At 41.1% G+C, this 25,710-nt stretch overlaps 1 protein-coding gene across 2 annotated transcripts in view; it reads left to right on the top strand.

The window, feature by feature from the left end:
• The first annotated feature begins 3,765 nt into the window (after positions 1 to 3,765).
• TMEM163 (transmembrane protein 163) overlaps positions 3,766 to 25,710 on the top strand; it is an 87,771-nt gene continuing 65,826 nt past the window's right edge. The window contains exons 1-2 of one of the 2 annotated variants that reach the window (XM_038143093.1): positions 3,778 to 4,194; positions 9,159 to 9,278. In XM_038143093.1, the coding sequence (XP_037999021.1) occupies positions 4,041 to 4,194; positions 9,159 to 9,278 (274 nt within the window). In that variant the 5' untranslated portion in view covers positions 3,778 to 4,040. Of the gene's footprint in view, positions 4,195 to 9,158; positions 9,279 to 25,710 lie in introns of both variants that reach the window. The other variant, XM_038143094.1, reaches the window with a different exon arrangement.

Genomic DNA, 25,710 nt, shown 5'->3' on the forward strand with positions numbered 1-25,710 from the left:
AAGAAGCGAGAATTCTCTTTTGACTCTCAGCCATGAAATGTCTGATAGACCAAACTAATAAACCATCCTGTCTGACACTTGCACTTCCTGCAACACAATGCCACTGACAAACACAGCATTTTGCTGCCAAAAGAGGGCAGTTTTAGTGTATGTGTGAAATGCAACCCAGCAAACAAAATGGTGTATAGGATTATCTTGCTCTTATGCCTTTAAGCACAATAAAAAATAATCACCAGGTCAGCTGACCAGCTCTTTCCAAATCTGCAAGAGTGCTCTTAATTTAAGTGCTGCACTTAAGATGTTGGTCAATATGGGACATGGACAAGCTAACATCAATGAAACCAGCAAAATTTCTTCTCAGGAGCCTTTGAGTGCACCACTGTGCTCTGCTAATTCAAGTGAAAACATTCCAGTCAGTAGTGCTAAAAAGAAAAGGAAAACCAGAAATTCAAATCTGATAGACAATATTCATAGGGAGGGAGGGAGGGAGGAAGGGAGGGAGGGAGGAAGGAAGGAAGGAAGGAAGGAAGGAAGGAAGGAAGGAAGGAAGGAAGGAAGGAAGGAAGGAAGGAAGGAAGGAAGGAAGGAAGGAAGGAAGGAAGGAAGGAAGGAAGGAAGGAAGGAAGGAAGGAAGGAAGGAAGGAAGGAAGGAAGGAAGGAAGGAAGGAAGGAAGGAAGGAAGGAAGGAAGGAAGGAAGGAGATAAAAGAACCACAACAAAAGCAGACCACAGACAATACAGATAAGGAAGAAGATCTTTGTGTTGTTGCTGTTTGCTGTGGTGCATGAGACTTCCATCTCATCTGAAATCTCCTTTCTCTGGAAGTCAAAATATTATTAAAATTACAGGCAGCCCCAGCTGAGAAGAAAGTTCTGCAACTGTGTATTAATCTTGCAGCAGCTACAGGAGATAGGATGGTGTCAGTCTAGTAAGACTGAATCCAGAGACATGACTTTTTTTTTAAATTGATTTTGGCTTTCCATTATTCCTATCCAACAAAGGGAGGTTTGAGGGACCAAGAAATAAAACAATGTATTAATATGGCTATTAGAGTGAGGCTTTTTATCTTCATTAACTTTGCCTATGGGTTTTGTACACAAGAAGTCCAACAGGGCTGGAAAACAGGATCCATGCCTTTAAAAATCTAGCCCTACATCTTTATCCAATTGAATACACTTTGTGTGAGTGTAATGAGAAATAAGAGGCAATTCTGGAAAGCAGCTTCCAGCAGCTATGATATGACAGTCTTTCTGCTTCTTAGTAGCCAGTTTGTACAGACAATGGTGTGATCTGAAAGGCCCTTCATTGTGGATCTGCCTAATGTTTTGAATTTGTATTTGCTAAATGCAGTGTATGACCCTTCTCATGCTGTGTTTGAAAGCACTGAAGAGAGTCATTTAAAAGAAACTATAATACTCTTTGCAGGCATCATATTCTTTGCTATAGCCTGAACACTACAGCAATTATACAATTAGAGATAGCTCCAGTCCCTGCCAGACACAGTTTTATGTAAGAACAACAATTGAGGGCAACTGAAAAAAAAGAGAAAGAAACCCATTAAAGTTTAAAACTTGTGCTTTGGTGTTCCTAGTTCCTATTTTTCTCTAAATCATTTGGAAACCTACCCCTTTGACCTCCTTTTAAAGAAATGGAATTAGGAATCTCCAGGCACTTTCCTCTTGGTTTGATTTCTGGAAGTTCTAAGAAGACCAAAATAGCTCTGAGAGACTAAGAGAAAGGAGGTAGTGTTCAAGGAGAGTCACTGGTCAGTTTCTCATTTCTGCAAGGAATAAGGAAGTTCCTACTGGAATGGATCAGATGTGGATTTATCTCCATAAAAGAGGGGGGATTCTGCAATAACTGCATTGGGGAGCATTGAATCTGTTGCAGCAATTTCAAGGGACTCTTCATGGTTTCTCCTGGCTGTGCTCAGCATGGGATGGTGCCACCAGAGGTTTCTGTGTCCCTGTGAGGTCCATTCCTTCTCTCTGACCAGGTTACAAAACTGGTTCTACTCATTTAAGGATTCTCACTTTACAGGCACATTTTAAGTGAAAGAAACACATCATAATCTATTTTTATAGCAAGCAACAAAAAGTGAGGCTTTTCTACTTTTCCTTTACCTCTCACATGCATACATCCATCTGCTGTAGCATCTTGCAGGTTCTAGGTGACCAGAGCTTAATAAAGAGCCCTTAAAGAAAAAAAATCAATTTTTAAAAATGCAATTACTAGTTTTCAACCCCTCCCAACTCAGTCGAAACCTCACAATAACAGTTCCCTCAAAAGAACTCACTTGTGTTAACTTATGCACATGAGAAAAAACCTCAAAATTTTGACATTAATATCAAATAGGCATGTTGTAATTTACCATCCATTTCATGAGGAAAAAGCAAGTAATTTTGGCATTGCTTATATTCATATTAATGCTGATCCAGCTAGAAGAGCAAGAGCTCTGGGATCACAAAGCAGGATAGGATAGCTAGGGGTGAAGGTGAAATTTAGGTGAGAGGCATGAAGACTTCAAAAATATTTCATACAGTAAGTACAGGATACTATACAGAAAGAAATCGTAAGATTAGGTAAAAACACCAATCCCTCACAACAGCCATCTCCATTCCACAAGATAGCCAAAATGCAAAATAGTTTCTAAACCAGTATTTAATGTCACTTACATTTACTTGTATTTTACTTACACTTTTTCAAATAATTAATGATTTAAAATTCATATTAAAAGATTTTGAAGATGAGTATACAGTTTTAAGAGGCATTTCTTAAAATTAAGACATTTTGGTAACAATGTTGCACTGGCCATTTTTTAGACAGGTATTACTAAACTGCTACAAAACTTTTTGTAAGGCTGACATCAGCAAGATTCTGACAGTTCATAAAATCATGTCCCTATGTTGGCATAAACAATAATTTCCTGCTGGCCTTTCTATACTCCCCAAATTCTCTAATTTCTCAAAGGAGAAAGGCAACCTGATCTTCATACAACTTTAATCGGGATTGTATCTTTATTTATCACCGAAGGACCGGGGCTGCAATGTTTAACTGTCTTTTGATATTTTCCTAGACAAATTTTTCAAGTCAAGACATGCTGCAGCTTCAAAATAGAACTACATGCCGGTAAGCATGCAGTTGGGAGACTGTGCTCTCACAAAGAATGCTTTGTTTGTTTGCACCTCTCCATCTAGCCATTAGAAACCAGCGCAGAAGAGCAAGCAGCCCTGGCGCAGATTTATCTGTAAAATTTTACATTTTTAAAAGCCATTTCTGTGCCCCTGAGATTTTAGCTTTCCCCGCTATGTTCTGCAGCCCTAGGAAAGGCAGGTGAGCAGTCTGAGGTCGCCAGCAAGTCTAACCCCATGCTTCAGCATGAGATTGCTGCACGTTCGAGGGCAGTTTTAAGGCAACTCTGAGTGTGACAGAACGTCAGTGCTGCGGGCTCTGAGAGGCGCCTGTGTGAGGCGATTCCGCTCCGATCCCGAAGAAGGGCGAAGGCAGAGGGAGAACGAGCAAATCCCCAGCCAAGGGCAGCTGTGTCTTTACCTGTGTGAGGGGAGGCGAGGCGGACGGGGCCTCGCCGCGCAGGGCCGGCACCCGCAGCCCTCGGAGCGGCGGGAGGGCTCCGGCTCTGCACAGCCCCTGGACAGCTCTCCCCTGAGGCTCGGCTGCGGGAGGAGGAGGAGGAGGAGGAGGCAGAGCCTGCCATGGCGAGGGGAGGCTGAGGAGGCTCCCGCTTCCTGAGCCGCTCCCGCCGGCGGCGGAGCTCGGCGGGGCGGGGAGGGGACGGGCAGCGCCGGGAGGCGGCACCGCGCTCCCACCTGCCCCTCTCCGCCGCGGGCAGTGATGAGGCGGCCGCGGGCAGCGGCTGGCGCGGAGCACCCGGAGTTTGTTCGCTGCCCGTCCTCGTCTCCCTGATGCTCTGAGCCGGAGTCTCCTCCTCTCCCCGGGCTCGCACCCGGGCTGGATGCTCCTCCGCTCGCTCCTCGCTTCCCTGCCACAGCCGCCGGCCGCTCCCCGCCGCCCCGCAAGAAATGGAGCCGTCCGCTGCCCCCCTGGACACCACGCCGGACCCCGCCATCGTGCAGCCCCCCGGGGCCAACCCGCCGGGTGCCCCCCGGGAGCAGCAGCAGGAGCAGCTGCGGATCGGGGAGAGCGGTCAGTTCAGCGAGGGGCTGGAGGACAGAGGTGAGCGCCCGTCCGTCTGTCCGTTCGTCCGTCCCCCGCCTGCCTGCACGCTGCCCTACGCTGTGGCGAGCCCCACCACCTCCCCTCAGTCCCGAAGCGCCTGATACCCACCCCGACGGCTCCTCCGACACCCTCTCCGCAGCATCCTCTCGCTCGCTCTTCTGGACCCGTACCCTCCCCATGCCGCCGCAGCAGCCCTGCCGGTCCCCTCCCCTTCAGCCCTGGCAGCCGCACACCGGTTCTTGCCCCCCGAACTCCCCCCTCCAGCCCACCTCGCCCACCCCTCTTCCCGCCGCTGGCAGCCGCTTTGCATCCCCCCCGCGCCTCCCTCGAAGCTCTGCCCCGTTTTAGCTCCCGTGCGAGCGCTCCGCGACAGCTTTGAAGTATTTTTATAAACTCTATTCGTGGCTGTTCCCAGCTCGCCCGAGAACTTGCCTGCCTGACGGCGGAGCGGCTGCCGCCGGCACATGGCTCCACAGGCAGCGCCCGGCGAGGGGCGCGGGCGGCGGCGCTCCCGGGGCTCCCGGCGGGGCCGGGCCTTCCCTCGGGAGGCCGCTCAGGTGCCCAAGCCGGCAGGGGGGTGGCAGCCGCCCCCCGAGCAGGGGCACAATGGGGTTTCTGGGGGTTCCGCCCCAGCCAGGCTGGGGGTTGAAGTCGGGGCACTTGTCTCCCTTCCCCCACCGAGCTGCGCACTTCCACACAACTCGTTTTTTGTTATTTACGTAAATACCTGGCCAGGTGGTTGGAAGCTGCCTGCTTCCAAACCGCGTTACGCTTTAGTGCGAAGCACATCCATTTCGGACATCTGTTCAGGGCTCACTCACCTGCCGCCCACAAAGGCAGCTGCCATTTTAACCCTCCCCACTGCCCTGTCCTCCACAACGCCTCCAGGCTCCTCTTCCACACAATTTGTCTCCATCTTTTAATTTCAGCTATTGGCTTCCCTTAGCCTCTCTCTCTGTTGCCTTTTCTTCCTTTTCCATTTTGCTTTCAGCATCCAGGAGTCCCTTTTGTGTTCACAGTCTTCATCCATAGCCCCTTTACACATAACCCCTCTATGTCCTGTTCTTTGCCCAGCTTCCCGAAGCTTGTGCCTGCTCGCAGATCATAGACACAAAGTAGAGGAGTGAGGGGGAAGAGCATTCACCACCTTCCTGACAGCTTCCAGTCATGCAGGGGCTGGGGACAGCCCTTACTCAAGGGGTACCCTCACTGTCACTGCCAGTGGCTGAGCACAGGCATTGTGCCTGCCTTAGGGCAATCTGAGCTCTCTTTTACATGAGTGAGGAATTTTGGTTATGATTCCAACGTAGAAGTTTGGTTTCAGAAAATTTTAATTAGTGCCCAGTATGACAGAGCTGAAGGTGAAAGCTGTCTCTTTTGGTATTAAGGGTAATTCCATAAAGATAGTGTCTGTTGTACCTAACCAATCTCTTTCTGTGAGGGAGATGAAGCTAAAGATGCTGATTTAATTTTCTTCCTTGCCTCCATGCTCTTTCTATGGCCCTTACAGTGCCTTTCTTTTAGCCTTTCCTGTAGTTACTGATTCCATGTCTACCAGGATAATCCACAGTCATTGTAGAGGGAAATCTGGTATGCTTTTTGCAGGTTGTCCCTGTTGAAAATGTTAACAGTCTGTCCTTTTAGATTGTACTTTTTCCTACAATCCTTTCCAGTGAATCATACCAGATCCAGTTATAGAGATGATGCTTCCATGTTTGCTAAAAATAAATACTAACCCTAAATTTTGGAACAAGATATTTGCTCTTTAAGAGCCAGATCCAAAATCGGTGATAATTTTGTGGATGGGACCCTTAAATTAACATCCTTAAGTGAACAGGTTTTTTATTAGCCTTATCTCTTCCACAGTTTCTAACTTGACATTTTAAAATGATCCCTTAGCCAAATAGAAAAGTACTTCTGGTAAGTCAGCATATGGTAAAGAATATCCTAGAATCACTTCACAAATATGCCAAGCTTGTGTTCTGCAACTGTTAGGCAGGTTTTTTTTCTCCTTCTGATTTTTTTATGGGAAGAAAATCTGTTAATATGTGAAGATGCTGAAAGATAAATTAAAAAACCAGTGAATTTAATCAGTTCATCATCTTTTCTATACCTTAAGGATATCCACGTGTTAAATAAATTATTGGCAATAAAATTACTCAGTATGTTAATTTCAGGGCGGAGGAATTTCATTTGTAGATGGTAGCTTTTTATTTTTGTAGCAGTGCAGGTCATACTCAAAGATTAACTTTCATCCTCCTGTGGATGCTTGCTTTCTTATGGTCAGTGAAGAAATATGGAAGTTTACCTTGTGAATTTTGTTCTTGTGTGTAAATTAATGAGCTGTTGTTGCCTCTAAATAATTTTAATTCTATGGGCTTGGTAGTCATGTGAATGAGTTTGTATCTTTCTGTGCTGGCCTCAGGATACTCGTAAGAATTATATGATCTTTCTTGGGGGTGAAAATTTTAAATACACAAAATGTATTTGAATTATTCCAGGAAGGGAGGGATCACATCGCTGACAGCCAGAATATGCCAGCCATTTTGAGAGACAGAGAAGCACACACACACACACACGGCAGAAGTGGTTGAGTTTTATAAAGACCGCAGTCTCTGTCATACTGGACACGTGCTTGACATGTGAATAGTAATCAGGAGTGCTGCAAAGGCTCTGAGGCTTGTTGTTCATTCCTCAGTTTAATTAGGATATTGTTTGATTTGTTAGTATCAACTATGTCTGTTGGACTTCCCAGGTAATAGTGAGCCGTAGCCATGAATTAAAAGATGTCTTAAAAGAAAGAAATAGGTGAGGGTATCTATCATTCTGATCTGTGTTTACTTGAGGTTTGAAATATTGAGCGTCAAAATTGACTGAGAAAATCTTTGCTTTATGTTCCAAAAAGATTTGGACCATAATTTGAAATCCTTGGTTTGGGGAGGGGACAGGAGGGGTGGAGACACAAAATGTGAAAGATGTATTTTCTCTATGTCTATGGTTAGATTAGTAGAAATCCCTCCTATGTTTCAAGATGTTTTGTAGAATTGCCTCATAGCAGACAGCAATTAAACTGTACATCGTTATATATAGTAGCAGAAGATAGGCCAAACATTTGTGGGGGAAAAAAAAATTCTTCACACAAATGAAATCAGGCATGTGAGAAATAGCTGTGCAACACTATCAGTAAAAGACTCAAAGCTTTTGGAGTTGTCATCTATCAGTTTTTGTGTATTAGACAGACAAAGAATGCACGTAATAGGAAATAGACATAATTCCAGTATAGGGCCTGGTCCATGCAAGTTTGTAGATTCTTTTCCATTCATAAAGGGGGGAGTGTGTAGCATAAAGTGTGATAATATTTTAAATTTTCTAAAAATACAGTACGAGCATGAAATTCTCAGAGTGGCTTTCTGAACTCCCCTAGAGAAACTCTCAGTGCTTTATTGTAACTGGGGTGTAAAAGGCAGAAAGAATTTTTCAAAGACAGCATGTATGCCACCAATTATGCTGGGATTACAACCAGTAATTTTAACAGACTCCAAGTGGCAGAATAAAATCTGATGGCTCAGATTTGACCACCCCTGGATGCCTGCCCCTCTGCTGACATAATGCTGCCCCCGAGGCAGAGATGTCTGATTCAGCTCTGAATTGATTCCAAAACCATTGCAGTTTTCAGTCAGTATATTACAGTCAGTTGAAATTAATATCTGTAAAGGTTAATAAACTTAGTTAAACATGGTCTGGATTCAGGACTACACTGAGAACCAGATCAGTTGTCCCTGCCTTGAAACTGGCAATAGCCACCAGAGAGAAAATTGGGGAAGGTGAGGATAGTAACAGCTTCAACTCTTATGTTTTAATCTGGTGCTGAGTCTGACACAGCCCCTGTTCTCCACCCTTTGTCTAAGACCTTAGACCAGCTACTGAAAGTTGTGCTGTTATACCTGTGTCTCTGTTCAATGCATTCAGTGCAGACAAATCTCTGAAAAGTGCTCGTCATCTGAGAGGAGCCACCCACATCTTCTGGAGTAACTCATTAAGAAATTTAAAGCCATCGGGTTTTCTCTCCAGTTAAGCAGACTTGAGCTGAAACATGATGATGAGAAAGAATGTATGTTTCAAATTAGATGAATGTGTTAAGCATAAACTAATCAGAATGGGATATGCGGAATGGAAATATGTAAAATTCTGAATGCATTTTAGAAGTGGCTTAAGACTCAGACTGAGAGAATAAGAACCAAAGAATGATAATTTATGTTTAACCTGCCTTCTCTGTGATGAAAGGTCAGTGGACAAAAGACTTCCACAGACTGAAAGCATCAAAAAAGAGAAAAAGCAATAGCATTCCGTTGTGTTCAACAGCCTTCTGCACGGATGGCAGCAAGGACAGAATTGGTTCTTCAATTAGTTCTAGATGGGAATGTGTTCTTACCCCAAATGAAGGACAAGGTGCTTCAAGAGGCTTTTTCAGTTGTGATAACTTTGATTCTGGGGCATGCCCACTTGTGCTTTGATGATCAATATACACAGTGTATCCCTGTGCTTTGGGAGGTGATTCCACGGGGACTGGTGAGCAGGAGTTTTTCTCCTATGTTAATTAGCACCACGATCCTCAAGTTCTGAAACAAGTTTTGATCTGAGGGAGTATAGGACTGAGCCATTTCTTGTGTAGAGGTACAGGTGGAAATCATGTTGATTTGTTGAACTTCCATAACTGGAATGCAGTGCTCTTTTTAAGGGATTGACGTGTGGGTTTTTCTGTATGGAGTCAAAACAGCTTGTGTGTGCTCTTCTTGCTGGCCTCATTCACTTAACCTTAATAATGTGAGCAGGATTTGATTCTGTATTGCTTCTGTGTGTAATATAGAATGTAAATGTGTCTTTTAGGGCTGAACTAACACAGCTGTGTTTTTAAAAGGAGCAATGCATTGTTCATACCTTCTTTGCTTATTGCTTATCAGGTTTACTAGAAAGCAGTACAAGGCTAAAACCTCATGAAGCTCAAAGCTACAGAAAGAAGGCATTGTGGGTTTCCTGGGTCTCCATTATTGTCACACTGGCTCTTGCAGTGGCTGCTTTCAGTGAGTATTGGGAATATTTTAAATTTCACACCTCTTCCTTTTTATTTTTCTTTTGGTCTCTCAGAATTTCTTTCTTTGTGGAAGCTTTCTCATGTTTTTTTTTTTCTTTGCAGCTGCCAAAGAGGTTTTTCTCTAGACTGCCTGTGTCTGCATGGTGCTTATAAATTAGTAAAACTGTTGGGGTTTTTTTTCTGCAGAGTATAGGGTTGTTGAAGGTCAGAGAAAGAAACAGGAGATGTTGATTCCTGCTAGCATTTATACATGTGGAGCTGTTCATTTTGGAGAATAGTGTAAAAATCTTTATGCAGTGGGTTGCCTTTTACCAAAGAGGTCAAATATGACAAATCTTAATCTGCTTGGGATTTTTAGTGGGAATGCTCTAATAAAGAATATTATAGTGAATTGTAAAGGAGAAATATATAATTTATCTGTATTACACTGACAGATAACCTAAAACAATGCTAATCTGAAAGAGAAATTCCATTTGCTTTTTAGAACAGTGTTTTTCTCTAAGTTCCATGACATTTGTCTAGTTTACCTTTAAACAAAGTATTTGGGAAAAAAAATCCAAACTAAACCCAAAGCACTTTTAAATGGGAAAAAAATAAAATCTATTTCTTTTATTTCAAAACTGGAAAAAATGCATCATTGTGTAAATACAAATTTTAGTTCAATGCGAATTTGCAAAATACAAGCTTTCTATCGTGGGCAATTAAGTGATACATGAAAGACAAAAAGAAACATGGAATGTGGAACAAAATCTTTTCAGTGGCATGTTCTCTATTTTAGAGAGGGAAAATACAGAAGTGATTGAATTTTTGCTTTAATACGAACAAAAGGAAGGCTCTGTCTTGGAGACATCAAAGCAGTCCCAAAACATCATTATTAAGCTTGATATAGACAGACTTGTATTGTTTTTCTTTCTTTCTTTCTTTTTTTTTTTTTTTTTTTCTTTTTTTTTTTCTGGAATCACAGCAGCATGTCTTTTGTTATTCTAATCTGCATTGTATGACCTGCTGCTGGAAGTTGGTGTCAGCTCCCAGGAGAGGTGATTAAAATCTGACCAAATGGTCTCTGAAAACTCAACATATATTACTCAGAGCAATTTATGTGGAAACACAGGTACAATAACTTGGTTCAGAAATAAGAAAAAAGAGGAGGAACACTTAAAGCAGAATCTGACACTGCAAAGGATTTGAATGTTAACAAGGCAGTGAAAAAAGTTTCCATTTTGTTCTGCTTCATGGAAATACAGTGGTCTGTCTTTGCTACTGAAGCAACATAAAGGTCAATACTAAGTTACAGAATAACCTTATTACCTCTTAACACTGTAGTTTTCAGGAATATTGTGATATGGTTTAATTTTATTTTTCATTTTCGTTTGTCAGGGTCGCAAGAATTAAGTGTAATGTAGATAACTAAAACTGTGTCTTTTAAAAGGATCCTTAAAAACATTTTTTTAAAGATTATTTAGTCTGAATTATTTTTTTCTTTCCTCGTTTTTGGCACTCTGGTAGTGTTTAGAGAAACAAACAACAGCAAAGGATGTAGTGCCTGTCTGGATATCCTGTGGCTGCATATTCAGCTGGAGGGGATAGGCACTGAACTACTGAAATCAGTAGCAGACTAATTATATGTTTTTGGAATGTGTCTGTCCCCATAGTTTGCTGAGGCTAAATTTATGAAGAGTAAGAGAGGAATCAGCACACAGATACTTATTAAATCTGTATGGAATCTCTTATTAGGTAGTTGGCAGTTAACTTACATGCCACAAAAGCTTTGCCAGGGCTTTTCATGTCTTTACTATTAAATTTTTTCAATCTTTGAGGAAAATACAGTGACTTCTGGGCTCACTTTGCTATCCCCATGCAATTTCAAAAGTTCTGCTCATTTTACTGCCTTGCACTGGCTGCTCTCTTCCTCAGTGCTGTCCTTTTAGCAGGTTCCTCCAGCCAATCCATGAGTTGGGAGAGATGCCAGGTGACCAGAGTTTGCTGCCTGTTTGATAGAAATGTCTAGTTGTCACTTTGGGGTATCTGACACTGACAATTCTTTGCAAACAACTGCTATTTAAAGCATCCTCTTTCCATTTTACCTCATGTCTCTAATGGTGAAGTGTTGGAAATACAGCCCTGATGTTCCATTTCAGTGAAAAACAGGGACCTGTTCTGGTGATTGTCAGGCTACACTGACTATTCTCACTGCTCTTCCTGACTCCCCTAGAAATCCCTCATTTAAGTTCCTGCTTTATGCCCTTACAGGCTTCAAAATGCTTTCTTGCAAGCGTGTCCCACATGATGTAGTCAAGATACTATGCCAGGGAACTGGTGTTATTTGATAACCATAGGAAGAATGCTGAGGGGAGTGATGCCCATGTGGAGAGTAGGGAAGAGGATCAGGAGCCTCCTTTTCCAATCAAGTGTTTGTAAGCAGACTTCCTTCCTTTTTTATGGTCCACTCCCCACCCTTCCTTTCAAGGCTGGTCTAGTTGCCTCCAGCACTATATTTTTCCAGCATTAGAGTAAGTTGGAATGGTTTGTCTTGGCTGGCATGGAGTGTTTTCTTTTGGTGGGATTATGATGCTGCCCTAGCTGAACTCTGATCTTTCAATTGGTAATTTTGAAGGAAACTGAAAAATCTCATGTTGATCTGAATACATAAGGTAGTTTCACTCTTAGGTAATGTTTATGCCAAATGAGGCTTGAGGTCATAGAATCATAGAATTTTAAGGGTGGAAAAGACCTAAAGACCCTAAGATCATCGAGTCCAACTGTTAACCTAGCGCTGCCCTGTTCATGACTAAACAGTGTTCCTAAGTACCACATTTACACGTTTTTTGAAAACTTTCAGAGGTGATGATTCTACCACTTCCCTGTGCAGCCTTTTCCAGTGCTTAACCACCCTTTCAGAGAAAGCTGAACTAGGCTAGGCTGAGCATGGAGCAGAATCATTGCTTAAAGGAAAATGAAGTTGTCACCTTTTGTTCACTAACATTGACAAGTAGGACTTAGACCATGAAATCAGCTTTTCCACTTAGCTGAAAGAACAGATCTCTTACTGTCAAGCATTTAATAAACTTAATTTTACTGCAGAAATGCTGTACTTGCAAAAGACCATTTGGAAGTTCCAGCTGCTGTCTCTGATGCTGCTCCTTCACTCTGTGGTAACCACTGTGGTCTCAGGGCTCTGAGAGCTGTTGCAGATGTTGCTTTCCAGCATGAAATTGCACAAGGCTTCAGTAAAATCTCTGTAGACTTGAATGTGTGAGATCCTTGAAGGCAGGGGAGCCCCGTGTATCATCTTTAGTGGCTGAAAATGTGGTGCTCTCAAAATATTCTGGCACTGTTGTTTTGTGCAATATTTTCATGATCGAGTGCTAATCAATGCCTGGTCAATAAATTAATTTTGCTCTTCAGTGCTGCCTGAAATATGCATACTTGTAGAATTCTCATCAAGAGTGGATTTACTTTGTTATAAATATATAGCAATAAACAGAGTCTGAGCATGATAAAAGTTATTAAAATGAACATTAAATTATTCCTTAGCGCCCCAAGTAAGTGCCAGAATAATAGTTCTAATATAATTATTTCTGGATTACAGTAATGTAAGGAAAGAATGATAACAGAGAAAAGAATGATAACAGAATAAAAACTTTTTTTTTTTGCGGTGTATATCTGTGTAGTATAAGGCTGCAGTCATTTCATAATAACAGCTATTATTTCTTTCTGTAGCTGCAGTATTGTGTGTTCATACTGAGCCTAGTTTAAGAATCATAATAGAGAGCAGGTGGAATAGAACTCTGGTCTTTTGAAACCCATTATTCTTAGTTTCTTGACATTTATATTACTAAAGCATAATTTTGAAAAATATACAAATATAGCTTCTGCTGTTGCAGTTCTGTTTCTGCTCGGGCAGCTAATCTCTGATAATATTGTCAAAGCAGAAAACAAGCTTGTTCTGTCTGGTGTTTTTTGTCCAGTGTAGACTTGTGATTCACAGAAAGCAGCGTGTTCATTCATCTTCCTGATCTGATCAGCCAAAATTGTTTCACAGTGCATGGAGGAGTCCTAGCCCTGCATCAAAACAATGCACAGACCAAATTCTGCACTGAGGGCTTTCTTTGTGGTCAGAGACTGAGAGAAGGTTTAGAATGTGTGGGTTTGTAAATGTGGGCTTTGTGAAGGGCTGTGGCAGGGCAGGTCTGCATCGGCCCTGGTCACTGGGAGAGTGGCAGGGGCTGTTTACAGAGTGCTGGGACATGGCAGTGGCTGCTCACATTGTCCCCGGGGCTGCTCTGGAGATCCCCCCTTCGCTCACCACAGGCACAGGTAAGGTTCAGCTGTGCAGAAATAACTGAGTGCAGCGAAAAGGCACATCCTGGTAAGGGTTTAGTCTGGTGCAGTAAGAGGTGCTGGTGATTTGAGAAGGTGAATTCCATTTATCTCTATCAAATCTCAGGTGGAAACTCAGTAGGTAGAATTCTGTGAGTGGGAGTATTTTACAGGATTAGCTCATCCATTAGCCCATGGATAAGATATTAAATGTAAATACTGACACTGATTTTATATAAAAAATTATTTGTGTTTCAGAATGAATTGCTGAAAAATGATTTATCATAGTGAGCTCCCACATACTGGGAGGCATTTTGTTTGAAATATATGGTGCAAATGCTTACAAATTTCAGGGTAGGTTTTGCTTTCAGATTAATGCTTTATGCTAATTCAGATTCTAAATGTTATAAATGACAGCAAATGTAGAAATTGTGTATCCAGGCCCACTTTTTTCACTGGAATGACTACACTGAGTCATAAAGTCTCATATGGGTTAGCTATAGGACATGACTACTGGTTTTCCTCTACTCAGGTGCATGCAAATCAAATTATATGGGACGAACATTGAGCAATTGAAGTTGCTGTCCTCTGGATGCTCACATGTGGATGTACTGATGCAATCTGTCACTCTTCATCTCAGACAACTGATTAATTTATTGATGAATATATCATTTTCTCTGTGGCCCATTCCTATTCATGCTTGAAAAATTAAATATATGCGGGCTTTCCCTGATGTTTGCACAATACTTAGTACACCCTGGGCACAGCTGTGAATCATAATAACACTACTAAAGAATAATGTAGGGGAAGGTTCATGGTTGTGAGGCTCTTTAGTTTGGCTATTTAATTCTTTAAAGGTCATTAATTTCAGACAAATGATGGGCATTCAGCACTCAGGCTGAGGTTAGAGTGTCTCATCTGGGAACCTAAACAGAAGTCTCCAGGATCACAGAAAATGTGAAAAGTCTTGGTCTTTGTGTTTAGTCTTCCAGGAATTATATAGAATCGCATTTCTCACTCCTAAAGACTCGAGAGAAGGTTTTTTTAAGATTTTTATTTTCTTGAGTAGAGCACATTACATTTATTCAGAAACTTACATTTCAAGTCACAATTCCATGCAACACTTAAGTAAAGGCTAAATAGAGACTAAAGCTCCTCTGTGGTAGCATACAGATCCCTCACTTTGCCTTTTCCTCAGGGTGTTTAATTACATCAGTTACAAAAAGACAGATGCTTCAGGGCTGTAGCCTCACAGAAGCGTTAATGAAATGTGGAACTCAAATTCCCAAGGAAGAGTCCTGATATTGGTGACTCTTGTGCTTCCCTGTCATCCTCGTTACAGCTGCACCACTACAGGTGAAAATAGAGTTTGGACCTCACCGTGTTACACATAAAAGCTAAAGGACAAAAAATCCTAACCATGTTACACATAAAAGCTAAAGGACAAAAAATCCTAACCATGTTACACATAAAAGCTAAAGGACAAAAAATCCATTGCCTGTGCAGCACTGGCAGAAGACAGCCTTTTGTATAGGTCAGTCTGTACTTAATAATGACAAAATGCAATTTTCATTCACTGAAAATGAAATGATAGGCCAGTAAGGGCCTGTCTATTTTTTTTTTTTCAGGCACACAAAGCTCTAAGTGACTTTCTTGGGAGGAGAAAATAACATATGGATGTCAAGTTCAAGACTGATAGCTGTTGAGCAGAAGTGTGGGTCTAAAATCTGCAGTGCTTCACACTTCATGAAATCTTTTCCTTAGCTGGCAGGGAAAATGATGGTAGAAGTCTGTGAAATCTAGAACAGGCTAGATAATGATATAATGTATTTGAACAGCAAACAATTAAAAAATTATTGCTATGGTGGAAGTTTGTTAAAACAGCTGAATTTGTGCTTAAATGCTAACCTTTAAAACACACTAGTCTGTTGTATTTTTGCATTAGAAAATTGCAGTTTAATAATTGCTTATGTTAAATAGTTATTCTTTTCTCATGAGAAAAGATCATCCCAAAGAATTTTGGAATTAAAACAGGGTGCTGATGATGAGGGAAAACCGACATTGTAACATGACTTCATGGAGAGTGAGAAGCATGCAAGTACATTGTTTAGGCTGCTTGGTGTAATAATCACTATCACAGTTCTTCCCTATGTTGTTTTATTTTTCCTTTCCAAGGTTTTGTTGGGATTTATTTTGTGTGGAGAAGATTGGAATGAGTCTGGACAGCATTTAGACCAGTAAGAATTGTAGCATGTTTCAAATGAATTGCCATCTATGTTATGTAACATAGGTAATATATATTATATTTAAATTATTGCAGGAGGTTTTACACACCTGAAATTTGGTCTTCAGTTTTGCTATCAGATTCCTGCTGGATTCTGTCAAAGGCAGCTCTGTGTTTGGTGGTTCAGAGAATCCAATGATGAGAACACTGCTGTGTAGCAAGGTGCAATATACAAATAAGTAGAAATAACCATGTGTAATTATTATTAAGTGATTGTATGGATGCCATGGGTCCTACTCCTATCCCTGAGAAAATTCTACTGTCCCATTACAGGCAGGAGTAGGGGGACGGTTAATTTTTCTCACAGGAAAAGAATTTAACACTGAATGGGGAGGGTTTTGTGTAGACCACTTGGTGCTAACTGGGTGGTGTGGGAACAATGTTCCCTACAGCCATCCCTAGCTCTTAGTGAGTGAAAAATGTGTATCTTGACTAAAAGCAGATGGAAGTAGTTTGGGGGGAAAAAAAAAAGTAATATTAAGTTTATTGCATGTGATTGGTGTTAACTGTTAGCCATAAAAAACCTGCTTGAATTTTATGTAAAAATTGAAAATAAATTATCCTCCATCAAAAGTCTCAGTTGTTGCTCTTGCTGTATTTGCTGCATCACACAAGTGGGTGTACATCTGCCCTTTGAAGGACCATCCCTGCAGTCTGGAAAGTCAAATGTATTTTCAATCAGTTGCTGTAGAATCACTTCCACAAAGTAGTGCCTCAGCTACTTCAGGCTTGTCCAAAGGCACGAATGTATTAACAGATTTCCTTATGAATGTCTGATATACCAATAGAATTTGCTTTTCATAGATCATTTCATATCTTCTCTGCTTTCCCAATTTTAAAAATGCAATTCTTTGCTTATTGGCAAAGGTGAATTTGCAGTTCTTTGTATCTGGAGCTGAAAATCAATATTAATGACAGAAAATGCATATTTAATATTCATTGTGCATTTTCACTTTATTGTTTGAATTTTGTGAGCTTTTAAAGCACTACTGGATTCAAACTTCATGGGCAGTAGTGAAAGTAATGAAAATCAGTGCACAGCTTTCTTCTCATGTTTCTTCTGCCAGAAATTTTAAAATAGTCATGTTTTTTAATTTCATATGCAAGAAAATGTAAGCAACAAAACGTAAACTTGTACCTCAGTTAATTTTTTAAATAACGTTTGTAACTTTTGCTTCACTAGGGAGGTTGATAGTGTCTGGTGTTCCCCTTTTTGGCACTTACTTTCTGTGATTTTTCAGTAGCAGTGTTTGAGTTCCTTTCACTGAACGTAGAAATTTGTTAGATTTTAATACTTTCTCAGTACAGGATATTATTTATAAATGACTCATTTTATTAAAACTGCACTGTGGGAGGACTTAGTAAAATAATCCCATAAATAATATGTGTTCTTTACCCTGCCCTTGAGCTCCCAGCAGCTCCATCCCTTGGAGCTGGATGTGAAGCCGTGGTAGTGCCTGGTGAGAGCTGGGAGTGTCTGGGAGCTGGGGGGGAATTCACAGAGTGGGAGCAGAGGAAATAACAGACAATGAGGTTGTGTGGATGGGTGGCACCACCCTGCCTGAGGTCAATAACCCAGTCTGAGCTGAAGGACAATTTGGTTTCTGAAAATGCCACCAGCAAGAGCTTAAACCTGCTGTCCTGGGTACTCCTGTAGGTCACAGGCCATGACACTTTGTGAGAGGAGACGTATCAATAGTGTGTGAAAAGTCCAGTTTGGTCAATCAAGTTGGAAAACCTTGATACATTGTGCTAAATGGGTGGTACAACCTGGTCAAATTCGTGTTGTTCAGATAAACATTGTCACAGTCTTTATTAAAGACTGAAACAAGAAGTCTGGAGATTGGAAAAGACAAGATAACTTTTAATGGATGCTAAGCTTCATTTTCTTTCAGGAAAACCATAAAGAGCTCCTGTGTATCTCTTTTGACTCTCATGTATGACTTCCATTACTGTTCTTTTCTTCTCTGGGTATTGCAGAAAAAGGGACAGAGAAGCTTATCTTCAGAGTTCAAAGAAGCAGATTAGTCAGTGCTTAGTCAAAGAAGAATGACCAGAAATAACCAGCTGGTATTTTGCTAGACAGAAGAACTGCAGAGGAAGTGGGATGGTCTGACAGATACCATAAAAATAGGTAGACAAGAGGCATCTGCCTTCCAGGAACTGTTGCAGGATAAGTGGCTTTTGGCACTTGCACCACAAGCTCTCCTTTCTGGAGAGATCTCTGAGCCATTTTTGTGCCAGGTGCGATGCTGAGAATGAGTAACATCTCCTGCAGAACAGGATCTTTGGCTGAATCCTAAATGGAATTTTCTCATAAGATATGAGGATTGTTTACCTTCTGCTATTAAAGACTTTGCTTCAAGGAACTGTTAAGTACAATGCATCTTTTCAATATATCAAAGTGAAGAAAAGACACATCTAAGTGCATCATCCACAGATCACATTCTTTAGTGAAACATTTTAATGACCAAAGAATGACAGTATTTCCCAGGCTCTGAAAAGAAAAATTTTAGAAGAAAGATTTATTATTGTTCGGTGGGAGATTTAGTAGGATGGAAATGCAGCCTGCAGTGTCAACTAGGATGCATAGTTGGGAAAAAAAGGTAACTCCATGCAATCCCATTCAGGTAGGGCACATCAGACAGGTTAAAGTATACTTGAAATGTTGATGTTACATTCACATTTAGTGTGAATTGAGTTTACTGTTGCTCACAGGTCCGTGGAAGGCACAGAGCAGAGCCAAGGACCCAGCATCAAACCTGGCCAAGACCTTGGAAGCCAAGACAAAACTGATGGTGATTGCAGTGGTGGCAGATCACTTCCTAAATACACAGCTCAGGGGCTGTGAGAAAACTGCTGAACAGCTCCAACAGCCTGTGCAGCGCTGGTTTATGGGCAGCAATTTGCATGTGTGCTGGAGCGTGCTGCCAGGAGTAGGGAAGACAGATGTAAGGCATCAGTCTCAGCTTGTTGTGTACAACAGGGCTGTGTGTATGCCCAGAGGATTATTGTGTACCTCCCAAATTGAGAGACATCACTATTCTCTGACTTGCTGCTGAGGCTAACATATATCAGGCTATAATGTCTAACTATGTGGAACTAATAGTACCCAAAAGAGCCAATTCATCTGCTCATTCTTGTGGCACATTAAAAACTAATAGTAAACTGTGTCTCCTTTTCATTTAGCATGGCTTGATGTTTCTGTGTGCAATTGCCTGCAACAAGGAGAGATTGTTTAACAACCCTCTCTAGCCATGAAAAACTAAGTCAGCAAATTAAATTATTAAGATTTTTAGTTAAAGAGGTAGAAATCATAGTTATGTGCCCTTTACCACATGAGTTCTGATTGTGGGAAACCTGTAGTTAATGCCTGTGAATGTGTCAAAAAACCAAACCCACAATTATCTGATACTGAGAAGTGGGCAGGAAAATGATTCAGTTTTTTTATTTTGGGTCCTGCCACTTGAGCAAACCCTACTCAAAGTGTAATTTCCTGTTACTCTCCCACTAAGAGATACTCACTGGGTTATTGTGTGTACATTTGCCTGCTGAGAAACATCTGGTGGATGAAAACAAGGCTGTGATTTAAGGGATAATGTTGCAAGTGGTGTTTAATGGCTTATGGAATCTTTAGACTTGAATTCACCTGGATACAGTTAAGGACATTTACAGGGATAGATCTTCAACAGAAGGCCATAGATTTGTTGACTTCCATGGGTTTATTTCAATTTGAAACAAATAAGCATCAGTCCCCAAAGCATATGACAAATGATAGGATGAACTTGTACTAGAAGAGGTGTTTTCAGATTCTGTTCAGCATTTCCTTGGAGTTTTGTTAGTAAGTTGTTTCTCACTTTTGCGAGGAAATATTTGCTTAAGGCAGTCTGTCTTGACTCTTACAGGCATTTTTAAACACTGGGGAAAAAAGGTGAATTAACAGCAGCTCAGATCCTGCTAGGTTCACAGAGGCTGGGCCAAGAATTTGCTCCAGGGACTGTTCTAATCCTGGGCATAGCCCAAGCTTTCTTTGTGGCTTTGGGAAAATGATTTTACTACCATAAGCTTTTTCTCCATCTGCACACATCAGGCTTTGATAAATGAAAAGGTAACTGATCTTTCTGCCAAAAATTGGAGATTTTTGCTATATAGTAGCTGACACCTTTATATACAACCTATGTCTTTCAGAGTGACAACATGCTCTGAATTTTGTATGTGCAGGTAAGCATTGCTGGCTGCTCCATCTCAGTATTAGACTTACTGATTTGTGGGATAGTTTCCAGAGTTTTTTGTGGTTTAACTTGTGAGAACTAATTCAAAGTCACAGAATTTCTAGTGAATGAATTTTTGTTATGTACTGAATGCATTTAGATGTGTTTGACTTCTTGCTGCCTGTGCAGGGGTAACTCTGCTGTTGAGTGATGTATTTTGGGCTGGTGGGTTTTGAAGAACGTGGTGCTACTCCTGATGTATTTTGGTGGTGCAGTTAACGCAGTTACTGATGAGCTGGAATAATTTGGAGACAATTTAGACTAAGAGGAGAGGGTTGGGCAGGTGTGTAGAGTGGTGGCTGTTGGTGGAATAGCTTCACTTTGTGCAGGGCCTCTCAAGGTCCCTGAAGTACCGAGGAGCTTGAATATTCTTTTTTTCCTGCTTTCTTTAATTTTTTCTTTTCCCTTTCATAGTGATAGAGAAAAGTAAATGTTATTAACATTGGGTTTTTAGTGCTGGCCAGCTTATCTTTGTTCTCTTTACCTGAGTAACCATTTTGATTGGTCAGGTAGAGGTTGGAAAGGATTTCTACAACTTGAAACTGCTGCCAAATGAGTACTATTGAGAAATGAAAAGGACAGGAGAATGCTAGGAAATAATCTGCCTTCAGTTCTAAGAGCATGAAGTTCTTGAGATCAAGGAGGAACTCTTTGCAGAGGATGGCAGTTTAAAAAATTTGAAAGTCTCTTCAAGCAGCAAGTAAGATGGCTTTAACTATAGACACTTGTCTGGAACACATTAGTGAGGCCTTGAATCTCAAGGAAGAACCTATTTTGCCATGCCTTGACGTGATGTTCAGTGTAACTTTTCATGTTTGATGTTATTTTTTGCAGGGCTATGCTAGGTTTGTTGCATGTACTTTTTCTCTTTTTGTGAAAAACTGAGCTGGAGGTTTTTGTAACAAAGCTCAGCAGTCCAGAGTTCAAAGTAAGGCTTGAAAGCTGTATAAAAAGTGCAACTGGATTCCCTGAGGTTATAAAATGTTTTCCTCTTTTTATTTTGCCAAGAGTTGAACAGACATTTGAGGTTTGGCTGGCTCATGTGTAGCAGTCTAAAACTAGGTAAGTTACATTATTCACAGAATATATAGACAGATTGGTCACTGCGTTTACTACTCTGTAAGAATCTGCTGGTAATTTGTAAGTGAGGTGTGAGTATTTTTCAGGGCATGACACAGGGAAGTGAAATGGGTGTCCAATGGATCAGATTAGGTACAGCATGGATGTCCCTGGAGATTGCTGGGGTGTTGGAGGATGTTTCCCTGCCCCTTGCAGCTGAAAAAAGAAGCAAAAATCAATTTATGAAGGCTAAGGAGGTGTGCCAGAATGAACACTGTCAAGCAGAATGGTGTCCCTGCTGGTTTTTTTAGGTGGCTGGAAGTTTGTATTCCTCTGTTATAGAATGGAGCAGTCAGTCTTTCCATGTTGTCTTAGAACCATAATAAACAGCTTTCTGCATATGAATGTTCCCTTTATCTCTCCCTCTGGTGTTTTTAGAGTTCACTGTGAAATAAATGCTGCTCTGCAGTGACCGTGAGGCACACTGGAGTTTAGTGAGTTGGTGATTTGTTACCCTGGCTGGGTACTCTGCACATTTTCTGCATAGGCTTCCTGCTGCAATGCAGGTTTCTGCTAAGCAGTAAAAACCCTTTGCAAAAAACCAAGTCAAAATTATAAGCCAACTATTGTAGTAGAGGAGAAAAAGTTTGCTAAGTATGGTATGTCTCAAACAACATTAAAAAACACCCCAAATGATGGGTTAAGTTCATTTAAAAATTAGGGTTGATGGTGCTTATTACTGATGCAAGCAATTTTTCGTGACCAAATGCACATCACTTGTTTAAAGGACATGTTCCTGTGAGGCTGTGCTCCTTTCTGAGCCTGTTATACTTATTGTTCCAGTGCCTGGCATGGAGAGGAACCTCAGGTAGATGATTTGAGGAAGAGCTACTAGAGGTCTTGCCTTATCTTTATACAGCTACTGCAGCCTTGTGTGGCATTTGAGGGTGTGGATGGGAAGTAGGGAAGACACACAGAGAAGTTCTGAGGAACAGGAGATTATGGAAGGTTTCAGTGTCCTGTGTGTCACAAAGTCCTGTTGTCAAATCTGTGTAACAGGCTTTGTGTAAAGAGCTGCTTTCAGACCCAGTGTCTCTGCTGTTCTCATGTGCACTGGCAAAGCTCAGTGTTCCTAGAATGAGGAGAAGCCAAAGGGTTTTTTTAGTCATCATATGGGCAGATGACTTGGGTGTTTTTAGAGGTGGGAGTTGTTTTGATGCTTGGTTTGCCTTTGTGCATTCTTGGTTTTGCTGTGCTACTGTAAGGAGGTGAGCACAATCAGCCTTTCTTTCAATGGCACTCTTAAAAATGTTGAGCCTGAGGTTTCCATGACTTTCATGTAATTGAAGAAAGCAGACATACTCCCAATTGGAAAGAAAGGATGGAATCCAGTGATGTCAGTGCTAAACACAAGTGGAAACAGACTCTTTAGTGGATCAACCCATCAAACCTGGCAGCAAACTGCTTCATAAACAGGGAGGTGATATTCCATCATCCTGCCCTACATAGTAGAGGACACGTGGGAAACCAGATTGCATGACTGGGTTGCAAAGAAGCTGCAGGACTGACAGATTGGTTTGGAAATCTCATACAAATGTATAAACATAAGTGTGCAGATCCTGTGGTTCAAAGCAAGGGCACCAACTATGGGTCTTGCTAAGTACTATGCAATAAGAAATTACTTTGAGGGGATGTAGTGCTTCTAAAAGCATGTTCTCAGTTCCAGATGAAGTAAAAACTCGCAGGAGAGCTGGGGCTGCTGAGGGACAAGGGTTGTAAAAGCAGGCTTGCACTCTTGTGCCCTACAGTCAGTTCCCTTGCTGCTTGGCACAGGAAGCAAGGGTGTTCATGGCAGATGATGTTACAATACTGATTTTATTCAGGAGCGTCCTACACTGTCAGTATTTGAAACACTCAGAAATCTTTGGAGACAATACACTTTTGGATGGAAAGAATTGAGTTTTCTGGAGCTTCTGGTATTCAGCTGTGTTTATTTGTTTTAATTTCTCATAAGTAGGTTATTCAAGAGCAGTAGAGGTCACGTGAGGAGCTAATTACCTTTGCTTGTAATTAATCTATTTAAGTGTCATCCAGTTGATACATTTTGCAGTTAGTTTAAGAAATTATATTGCTACCTGTCCCTTACAGTCAGTTTCACAGTTACAAAGCAGTTTCATTCCAAAAAGCAGCAGATTTGATCTTTGGTTTAAGTGTGTCAATCTCCAGGGTCCAATTAGGAAGGAATGGAAATAGTTCTTCCCCTTTCCTGGTGGCCTGGGCTTTGCATTTGCTTGCAGATAGAACTGCAAAAAATATTGGTTACTACACAATGCAAAGACACCTTTTAGACCTTAACATTTACAATCTGTTTTCTCAGCTCTTTTTGTGTGTATATACAATGATTTCACTAGGTAAGGGGCAGGGAAACTAATAAAATGTATCCCATTAATGATGCTGCATAGCTTCCCTGCTCACAGAATGTATTTGCCTTGATTTCACTTCTGTAACTTCAACCAGAATTGATTTTTGCCTTTGTGTGTGTCTGTCTTGTGATGCTGATGAAATTAAGATAAGAAATGTCGAGGCCCTGGGTCAGCAGAAGATGTTGATAAAGGGGTTCTGTTTGGGAGATATTTGGTACTCGTTATCTTCACTGCAATCAGTAGGAACCCTTTGACATAGGACAACATCAATAGCTGGGAAGAATTCGACACGCAAAAAGGTGCCTGGCTTTAGGAAAATCTGAATTCAGTTTCCTGTTCTGGTGCTGGTAGGGCACTTAACTTTTCTCTCACCGTGTTGCACTTAGATTTTGAGGGCTGCACTTGGTTTTAGTAACTCTGATTTAGGATGAAGAATTAGAAATTAAATAGAAATTAGAATTTTAAATGACTGATGTTATTTCATTGAGATTATTCTCACTGTGTTCCTAAGCCTTAGTAAGATCCATGATCTTGAGCTTTGAGATTTTCAGCAAAGAATGTATTTTTCTAAGTGTAGATCTAGTAGAATATGGTATAGAATTCCTCCAGTTTTAGGCAAAAATGACTGTGCTAGATAGTTAAAGAAAGCAGAGAAATACAGAAGAAGATGCTTAGGATCTTGAAGGAGGTTTAGAAGCAATTACATGTGCTTTTGTTGAATTTCCTCCTTTTAGCTTCATCTATTATAAAAACTCCAAATAAGATTGTTCAGAATTCCAGTAGATAGGAACAAACCTCCTGGCCTCAGAGGTGGTTTTGTAGGATTTTTCCTCTTTCTTCAATAGGTTCAAAATTTAATTTGCTAACAGTATTAATGATTGCAAGGAATATTTGGTTTTCCCCATTAGAAAACATTCCCCGTGGCTCAGATGACCCTTCTGGAATGTTTTTTGCCTTTGCTGGCTCTGATGAAATCCCCAGTGTGAATATAGTTTTCTGTGCATGAAACATTTGTTAATCTTGCTGTGTTCATTTCCAGTGGTGGTCAACTCCAAGTGGAAGAACAAAACCTAACCCTTCATGTCCCACTGTTTTCAGTGGCAGCAGTACAGGGGTGTGCTAACCCTGATCTCCTCACTCCGCACCAACTTTGGTCTGTTTGACAGCTGGAAAGAGGGAAGTTTAGGCATTGAGAGTTACTAATCTTCTCAAATTTTCATTTCAGCACCTTTGGCAAGGGCTGCCCTGCTCTGTGTTTCATTTCACAGCAGCTGTGGCCCTGAGTCACAGGGAGCAGCTCACGCGTAGTGTTTGCCTCCAGTGCTGTGCCCACTTCCACAGGCACTGGGGAGGGATGCAGAACATCCTGTTACTTTGCTGTTTTGTGAAATGGTGATTAAATCTGAGCTCTTTAGCAAATAACAAAGTGATTCATAACGCTGCACGGAGCACATGTTGAATTTGGAGATTAGTAAAAATAGTAGGGATGGCTGCTTCGAGCAACTATCAAGTTTCTGACTCAAAAATTAAATGAAAATTTCTTTACTTTCTTCTTTTTGGATTATAGAAAGAGAGAATCTGGCTTTGAGAGATAGGAGAGCAACAGAACCTGGAGACATGAATTCTTTATGCACTTCCATTGTTTTCCATCAAATTAAACCATTCTTCAAAGTTTTTTAGCTTTTTAAATATTTTTAAATTTTTTATTGTGAAGATAAATGATTTATCAAACAGATGAAGAATATTAGGTAACCTCCTCTCTTCTGTACTCACTGTAGAGGTAGAGATGCAATATTTCAGATATTTCATGATACAGGACTGTCTTGCTGATGTAGTTTATATGGTTAATTTCCTTTAGCATGAGTTAGGTCAGCCTTGAATGTAGTAGACTTCAAAGCAATACATTTGAATGGTTTTCAGTCCCTAGCAACTGAATGACTTGTCTTCCTAAAAAATTAAATTAGCTTCTCCAGAAGCTTGAGAAAGCAATTGTTTTGTAATTGAGGTTTAGGATTGGAAGGGAAAGGTTGGAGAGGGAGGAGCAGTCTTATTCTGGAAAAGCAC

The sequence above is a fragment of the Motacilla alba genome, chromosome 7 (genome assembly GCF_015832195.1).
Source record: "Motacilla alba alba isolate MOTALB_02 chromosome 7, Motacilla_alba_V1.0_pri, whole genome shotgun sequence".
NCBI lineage: Eukaryota > Metazoa > Chordata > Aves > Passeriformes > Motacillidae > Motacilla > Motacilla alba.